This window comes from Hemibagrus wyckioides, linkage group LG28 (genome assembly GCF_019097595.1).
Source record: "Hemibagrus wyckioides isolate EC202008001 linkage group LG28, SWU_Hwy_1.0, whole genome shotgun sequence".
Lineage (NCBI taxonomy): Eukaryota > Metazoa > Chordata > Actinopteri > Siluriformes > Bagridae > Hemibagrus > Hemibagrus wyckioides.
In genome coordinates this window covers 2874524-2883681 of record NC_080737.1, presented here as the reverse complement: position 1 = coordinate 2883681, position 9158 = coordinate 2874524, and the positions used below count along the sequence as shown (strand labels likewise).

The following is a 9158-nucleotide window of genomic DNA, read 5'->3' as shown; positions in this document are numbered from 1 at the left end:
ATTTATGTATTTATTTATTTACTTTATCTTACATAAAATGTATCTTATTATTGTTAATGTTGTGTTGAAAAAAACCCGTAGATCCCTCAGTTAGATGTGGTTTTGATAAATGGAGGTTATGAATGCAACCAGTGCACTGGTTATCTCACAGCTTCATCCTGAGCTTGCGTTAGTGCTTGTATTGAACATTTTTGACAGTATGTGTTACTGGCAGGTTTAATGGTTTCCTCCCATCTCTCACCTTTTCATCACCAAAATCATCATGTACTTCAGGTCAATAAAAAGTAATGGCATTCATTGTGTACTTATCAAGACAATAGATCTCTTCCATCATGTTCCAGTTTTATTATATCAAGGCAAAACATCATGAACCTAAACACACAGAAACTTAGTACAAAAGCAATAATACATAAATCTTAGTGACATTGTCAGCAGACACAGCAGTGATTCAATATAATGTTTAAGTTCAAATATGAAATACAAACCATCAGATGAAGATTAAAAGGAAGAACCTTTAACCAGGAATCTGCAAATCAGCGCGAGGTAGCCAGCTGTAAATGAACACAGCTTCTTCATGATCTGTTTCCATCAACAGATCAAAACTTTACAAAACATTTGGCCATATTTTATGTCATTTACAATAACTCAGTATTCATTTCCTGTTTATAGAACTGAAGATATCTGGAGAAATCTAAGAATGTTTTACAATCAAGACTAAATGAAAACCATTAAAAAAACCTTGCAGGAATGCTTTGCTGAACATCACACAGTAACATGCTGTTGCCAGATTTGATAGAGGAAGCCCAACAAGATAAAAGGTGAGTGATACGAAGAAAAACAAAGCTCTTATGTTTAAGAGGTCTTACGTCCTGCTTATCTACGTCGTGCTTTAAGGGTTGGGTCGAATCTCAGCGTAGTTCTTCTCCACCTGTGAGAAACGCACCACTTTCATGAAGCTGGGTTTCCCTTTTCTATCATCCCACAGGTATTCAGGTGAGAGTAACTTGGTGGGTTTGTTGTACAGGAAGTACTTGTTCAGGTGAGACTCTTCCTGCCAAACTGCTTCGATCTTATTGGCTCGGTCCACATCCAGATTCATGCGGCACGTCTTCACCAGCTTGAGCACTTTGTCGGGGCGTCCTCCGATCACGGCCCCTCCGTAGTAGTAGTCTCCTTCGTTAAAAGGTATATAGGCTTGAGATTCGGGGCGACGCTCGTACGTGAACTGGTCCCGTTCATCTCCATCCTGTGTAGTGATATTTTCTGCCAGCGGTTGAAGCTTGCATTTTTTTTGCGATGAGGTGACGCCCCCCCTCTAGCCTTACCATGGTAACCTCATCCAGGAGATCTGTAAACACGTAATAATTCATTTGGTTGCTCACTATGAAGTGTTGCTCCACAGATTCTAGGAGGTCCTTCAAGAAATGCATATACCAGCAGGGATGCTGACTCATCCCTGATGGTATATGCGTTTCTTGAAGGACCTCCTAGATATGTGAGCTCGAACCACACCATCAAGTTTGCAGATGACTCGACCATGGTGGGTCTCATTAGCAAGAACAACGAGTCAGCATACAGAGAGAAGGTGCAACATCCTGATGTAGAGCCAGCAACCTGTCTCTGAACATTGACAAAACTAAAGAGATGGTTGTTGACTTTAGGAGAGTACAGAGAGCTCCATCGATGGATCCTCTGTGGAGATCGTCAAGAGCACCAAATTCCTGGTGTTCATCTGGCAGAGAACTTCACCTGGTCACTAAACACCAGCTCCATCACCAAGAAAGCCCAGCAGCGCCTCTACTTCCCGCGGAGGCTGAGGAAAGCCCATCTTCCTCCCCCCTATGGTTGTTTTGACTATGTTTTACAGAGGGACCATCGAGAGCGTCCTGAGCAGCTGCATCACTGGCTTGCTTGCAAATTGCTCCATCTTGTATTGCAAGACCTTTCAGCGGATAGTGAGGACAGCTGAAAAGATCATTCGAGTCTCTCTCCCCTCAATCACAGACATTTACACTACACGCTGCATCCACAAAGCCAACAGCATTGTGGATGACCCCACACACCCCTCACACACACTCTTCACACTCCTGCCATCTGGAAAGAGGTATCAACAGTTTCTTCCTTCAAGCCATCAGGCTCAGGCACACACACACACACCCTCACTCAACTCTGTGAACTGATCTGTTCTGAACTCAACACATACATGTCTATAACTCCACTTATATTATAACTGTTTACATGCTGTATTTGCACATTCATCCAATTGATGCAGCCACCAACTGCTGCTATAAAAAAGTGTATTATATTTACAAGAATCCTCTTGTTTACAGTTCTCCTATTTTGCACGTTGCACTGCTTATACACTGAAGAGTGTATACTGGTGGGCGTTATTCTGTCTTTATTGTGTATGTTATGTATGTGTCCTGTACTGGTTTGTTTTGTATTATCTGTTTGCACTGTCTTCTGTCTTGCACTGTTTGCACTAGGTTGCACACGTTGCACTTTATGTAGCTAGGACAACTTACTTTCTGTCCTTAGTTCTGTGTTGTTTTGTAGCTATATGTTATGTTATTTTATGTAGCATCAGGGTCCTGGGGAAACGTTGTCTCATTTCACTGTGAACTGCGTGATCAGCTATATATGGTTAAAATTACAATAAAAGCTTCTTCACACAAGCTTTTACATAGTCTACTGTAATCTGGTAGGTATGAACAGGTGACATATAAAAGGAAAAACATGCTTTCTCTCTCTCTCTCTCTCTCTCTCTCTCTCTCTCTCTCTCTCTCTTTCATGGTGTTCTTTTTGTTTGTTTGTTTTTTTGTCATAGTGCCAATAGTCACTTCTGCAGAACACTTCCCTCAGTGTCTACACTCCATTCCAAGTTGTTTGAGCGATGCAAATAATAAATAAACACAGACCAACAACAGAAAAACTTCAGGTATAGACTACACCCTCTCACACATTATTCAAATCCAAACACAAAACCGAATATTTGATAAATAAAGATCATGGAATTGCACTATACCCTTTGTGTGTGTGTGTGTGTGTGTGTGTGTACACATGCATTTAGTAAGAATCTATGTATTTAGTGAGAATGTCATTTCAGGGGATATGGTAGCTTAGTGGTTATGTTGTTGGGCCCCTGTGCAAGGACCTTAATCCTCAATTACTCAGTTGTTAAAAATGAGATTAGATGTAGGTTGCTTTGTGTAAGGGTGTCTGCCAAATGACAGAAATGTAAATGTAGAATCAAAAAAGGACAGAATGTGTCTTTGCATTTGCCTGGTCTTTAGGAAAATCAATAAAAACATGCACATGATTTGGAAATAAAAGTGCCAAAATATGTGCTTGTGGATAGTGTTAGCTGTGGGCAACTCACACACACAAACACAAACATTTTTCTGACTGAATTATCACTGTGTGTTATATATACGGGAGATTCAGTAGAAATGTCAGAAAAACGAGTGTGTGTATGCTTTTCCTACGGAGTCATCATCATGATACAACCAAATACAGCAGAATTCAATTTGCATATCTGCACAGATCACTATACTAATATGTTGGTAATGTCATGCAAACAATATTGAAATAATCATTACATTACATGTCCAAGAAAAATGTTATTTATTTAGTTTAGCTTTTAATTTCAGCCCTTTCCGTGTCAGAAGGTTTTACCTTTTTATTTATTTATTTTATTTATTTTTGTATATATATAACTAAATATATATATATATATATTTAAATATATATTTATTTATATATATATTTATTTATATATATAAATAAATATATATTTATTTATGTATTTATTTATTTACTTTATCTTACATAAAATGTATCTTATTATTGTTAATGTTGTGTTGAAAAAAACCCGTAGATCCCTCAGTTAGATGTGGTTTTGATAAATGGAGGTTATGAATGCAACCAGTGCACTGGTTATCTCACAGCTTCATCCTGAGCTTGCGTTAGTGCTTGTATTGAACATTTTTGACAGTATGTGTTACTGGCAGGTTTAATGGTTTCCTCCCATCTCTCACCTTTTCATCACCAAAATCATCATGTACTTCAGGTCAATAAAAAGTAATGGCATTCATTGTGTACTTATCAAGACAATAGATCTCTTCCATCATGTTCCAGTTTTATTATATCAAGGCAAAACATCATGAACCTAAACACACAGAAACTTAGTACAAAAGCAATAATACATAAATCTTAGTGACATTGTCAGCAGACACAGCAGTGATTCAATATAATGTTTAAGTTCAAATATGAAATACAAACCATCAGATGAAGATTAAAAGGAAGAACCTTTAACCAGGAATCTGCAAATCAGCGCGAGGTAGCCAGCTGTAAATGAACACAGCTTCTTCATGATCTGTTTCCATCAACAGATCAAAACTTTACAAAACATTTGGCCATATTTTATGTCATTTACAATAACTCAGTATTCATTTCCTGTTTATAGAACTGAAGATATCTGGAGAAATCTAAGAATGTTTTACAATCAAGACTAAATGAAAACCATTAAAAAAACCTTGCAGGAATGCTTTGCTGAACATCACACAGTAACATGCTGTTGCCAGATTTGATAGAGGAAGCCCAACAAGATAAAAGGTGAGTGATATGAAGAAAAACAAAGCTCTTATGTTTAAGAGGTCTTACGTCCTGCTTATCTACGTCGTGCTTTAAGGGTTGGGTCGAATCTCAGCGTAGTTCTTCTCCACCTGTGAGAAACGCACCACTTTCATGAAGCTGGGTTTCCCTTTTCTATCATCCCACAGGTATTCAGGTGAGAGTAACTTGGTGGGTTTGTTGTACAGGAAGTACTTGTTCAGGTGAGACTCTTCCTGCCAAACTGCTTCGATCTTATTGGCTCGGTCCACATCCAGATTCATGCGGCACGTCTTCACCAGCTTGAGCACTTTGTCGGGGCGTCCTCCGATCACGGCCCCTCCGTAGTAGTAGTCTCCTTCGTTAAAAGGTATATAGGCTTGAGATTCGGGGCGACGCTCGTACGTGAACTGGTCCCGAGATGTTCCAAAAAACCAGGCATGTAGAGTGCCGACAAGGTCACCAAGAGACTCCGCCCCCCAATGAGCATAGAATTTGGAGTCGACGTCGAGGCAGAAAATATAGTCTGCCTTATTGATGACTTCGTCTTCGATGAGTTTCTCGATCATCTCCATCCTGCGTAGAGAGATTTCCTGCCAGCGGTTCGAGCTTGAGGTTTTTATCACGGTCAGCTGACGCCCCTCCCCCAGCGTTACCGTGGGAACCTCATCTGGGAGATCTGTAAACACATAATAGTGCACTCGGTAGCCCACCATGAAGTGCTGCTCCGCGGATTCTAGGACGTCCTTCAGGAAACGTACATACCTGCAGGAGATGATTCAGATTGTTCATCAAAAAACATGAGAACTGAGCCATGAAGGAAATCAGGCAATGAACTGAGGGCCTCGGACCATCGGATTATGATTTATAATAGAAACATAGATTTAACTTATTTTATTTTCGTCTCAGGGTGATAATTACAGCTATTTTAGCACAAAGGTGTGCTGGTGAATGTGGCAGGAAATCTAATAAGCCTGGTTTTGCATTTAATTGAATTTCGAGCGTTATCATTAACATTATTAACACAGCTACAGATTTACCCTCGGTCAACACTCACAGTGTGTGACCCACAATGCCTTGTACTTCACAGACATGACGTAATACTGTGGAATGACTTACTTGCCCAGAGCGAAGACAGTGGTTGCCACGGTGATGTTCTGTTGTTTGTAGATGGCATCAATCACTGTCAGGTCAAATGTACCCTCCCATACAATTGGAGCTAACCACCGGCTCATGGTGGCAATGTCTGGTCGACTGACCACACGTGCACACACAAACACACAAGCTTTTACATAGTCTACTATTATCTAGATAGGTGACATATTAAAGGAAAAACCTGTTATCTAGTAGGTATGTATAGATGACATATTAAAGGAAAAACCTGTTATCTAGTAGGTATGTATAGATGACATATTAAAGGAAAAATCTCTCTCTCTCTCTCTCTCTCTCTCTCTCTCTCTCTCTCTCTCTCTCTTTTCCTGTAGTTTTGTGCACACATTTACTCACCTACTACTCACACTGGGCTGGTTGCATGTCATTCTAATGAAAAGGAAAAAAGAACAAAAAATGTTTATGAACTATTCAATATGTAAAATGTAATCATTTATTTTGTTTCAAAGAGACAAATATTTAATGTATTTATTAAGGATAAGATGTATTAAGTATTAATAGTGAAGAGGTCAGGAGTTAGTTGTGTTGATATTTAGTTATATAATTAGTTTAAGCAGTAGTTTATTTATTTATTTATTTATTTATTTATTTAATGATATATTATTATTATGATTATTATTATTATGCATTGTGATGCAGAATCAGGAGGTGAGTTTATTGACATTTTCATGGTGTTTTTTTTGTTTTGTCATAGTGCCAAGACTCAGTCAGTTCTGCAGAACATTCCCTTCCATGTCGACACTCATTTCCATGTTATTTGAGCTATAGAGTGGCTTTAGGGTCATCTGTTCCTTTAACACAATGTCAGGATAGAACATCAACATAAATACATAGTGGTCCATCAAGTCAAGAACAGATCTCTAGTGTGTTTATCAGTCCTGGGGTCACTAATGAGCCATGAGCCTAGGGTTAGCCTAACCCTAACCCTAACCCGAGCCATGAGCCATAATGAGCCACTAATGATCCATGTGCAGAACAAAACCACTTAAATAATCCAAACAGAAGTATCCAAATCATCAGACAAAGGTAGAGTGGATAAACAGGCAGGAAAATCAGGTAACCAGAAAAGACAGTCAGCGGTGCAAACAAATCAAAAGGACAAATTCAGACCAGCAAAAATCCAATAAGCAAAAACAGGTCATACACATAGGCAAAATAGAATCAGAAATACAATGCTGGGTATGTAGACAAACTAATGATACTTTGCCAAGCTGTGATGGAGTGAGTGTGTTCAAATGTCTATAAAACCGGTAATGAACTCTATAACCCAGAAGTCTAGAATCTTATCTCCTCTTCTGTGAGTTGATAATGTAACTGATAAAATATGTGGGGGACCTATCAACCTCAAAGGGTGGTGTTGGTGGTGTGGAATTTTCAGCCGTGGAGTTGTGGGTGTGGGCTGGTTTGAGATGATGAGATGTGGTAGCTGTGGGGTAGTTCTAAGTAGTAGGTTACTGGATTGATTTGCTGAAGGATTTTGAATGAACTGATGTACCTGGGGCAATCCTCCGTCCTTTTTTCGACAAAGAAGAACCCGGAAGCAGCAGGAGAGGTGGCGGGACGAATAAAATCGGCCGTATATACTCCTCCATTGCTTGGGCTTTTGGAGCAGATAATGGGCTCTTCAGGAAAGTGATGTTAGGAAGTAAGTCAATGGCACAATCCCATGGCAGATGAGGAGGGAGAGTGGAAGCACGTTCCTTACTTCAAACCTCCCAGAGGTCTTGATATTCCTTAGGAATGTACGTAGCTGATGAAATGTGGGGACTTTCTATAGAAGTAGTGTGGCAGGGTAGAATGAGATGTTGTTTCAAATAGTGGAGTTGACAGTGAGGGTCACTATTGGATGAGTTCTTTCTTAGTCCATGATATTTGTGGATCATGATCCTGAAGCCATGGGAAACCCAGGATGATTTGGTTCGCAGGTGATGATGTGATCTGAAGTACTATTTCTTCCGTGTGAACCAGGCCGGTTTGGAGGTTTGCTGAGTAATGAGGCCATCTGCAATAGGCTGGTTTTCCACTGCTGTGATTTTCAGTGGGCTGGCATGCTGAGTTAGGGGAAGTTGGAGTTCTTCTGTGAGTTGGCAGTGGATGATGTTAAGAGCTATGCCAGAGTCAACTAGGGCTGAAACACAATGAGAGGTATCACCATAATGCACCAGGATGGGGAGGTGAAAACTTAGAGAGCAAGTATGAGGGCTCAGGTTAGTCATGCGAGATACAGGTTTCTCTGGACAAGACATGCAGCACTGTCCAGCTTGTCCACAGTAGAATCATATCTGAAGACATTGTCTTCGTAGCCACTCCTCAGGTGACAGATTAAATTATCCAAGCGGATGGCTTTGGTGATGTACTGGTCTAGAGAAGAATCCTCATCTCTGCACGCCAGTTCAGCCTGCGCTCGGCCCTGAGTACTGGTTCATTCCATCTTCTTTGCATCGTGAAAGTGCAGAATTTGACTGCATAATCTGCAGTGGAATCAGTGCCATGGTGCAGGTGCATGAGTTGTACAGAAACATTGCAGCTCGTACCGCGTCGCTCCTAGCTCCAGTGGGGTTCGCCAAAGCTCAGAGAAGCTGCGTGTTGGTGTTTTGGAGAATGGTGAGTTGTTCTTAATAAGCCGCAATAGCCTGGCTTTGTTGCGCTACTATAGCTTGCAGCTGAGTTGGGCCTGCTGGATCCATTATTGGCAAAGTATCCTGTAACAGGATTTGAGACGGATCCATATGCGGAACAAAACCACTTTAATAATCCAAACAGAGGTATCCAAGTCGTCAGACAAAGGCAATGTGGATAAACAGGCAGGAAAATCAGGTAACAAGAAAAAACATCCAGCGAGGCAAAGAAATCAAAAGGGCAAATACAAAACAGTGAAAATCCAGTAAGCAAAAACAGATCATATACAGTGAAATAGAATCAGAAATACAAGGCTTGGTACGTAGATAAACTAACAACACTTTGCAAGTGAGAAGGTGCTAAAGGGGCAGCAAGCAGTCATGCTGGGATTTTATATACGATCATAAACCAGAAAGAGACTTTAGAGCTAAGTTCTTAATGTGTCTGTACGTGTACACAAAGGTGTTTAATATTTTCTGACATGGGGAAAGTCTTCAGGACAGAAGAGTGTCTCTGTTACTAAAAGCTGCATTGTTTGTATTACTAACTTCAACAGAGAGACAAAATCAAAGCTGGTGATCCACCAATCAGGGACAGGAGCTGACTTGCATTTACAATTACATTTCTGGCATCGGGCAGACGATCTTATCCAGAGTGACGTACAACAGTGCTTTGAAGTCTCCATCAATGAATACATTAACACTGGTTCAATAGGTCACAGACTTAGAATACCATCAGCCTAAAAACTGTATTTTTAA

The 9158-nt window shown here is 40.2% G+C and overlaps 1 protein-coding gene and 1 pseudogene across 1 annotated transcript in view; both read right to left on the bottom strand.

Annotated features, from left to right (window-relative positions):
• Nucleotides 1-398: 398 nt before the first annotated feature.
• Nucleotides 399-1454, bottom strand: LOC131348656 (histo-blood group ABO system transferase 2-like; annotated as a pseudogene).
• Nucleotides 1455-4194: 2740 nt separating this feature from the next.
• The window catches only part of LOC131348588 (globoside alpha-1,3-N-acetylgalactosaminyltransferase 1-like), a 5772-nt gene continuing 808 nt past the window's right edge, over nucleotides 4195-9158 (bottom strand). The window contains exons 3-5 of the mRNA XM_058383682.1: nucleotides 6118-6150; nucleotides 5731-5865; nucleotides 4195-5376 (exon numbers count right to left, since the gene is read on the bottom strand). Of these exons, the coding sequence (XP_058239665.1) occupies nucleotides 4686-5376; nucleotides 5731-5865; nucleotides 6118-6150 (859 nt within the window). The 3' untranslated portion in view covers nucleotides 4195-4685. The remainder of the gene's footprint in view (nucleotides 5377-5730; nucleotides 5866-6117; nucleotides 6151-9158) is intronic.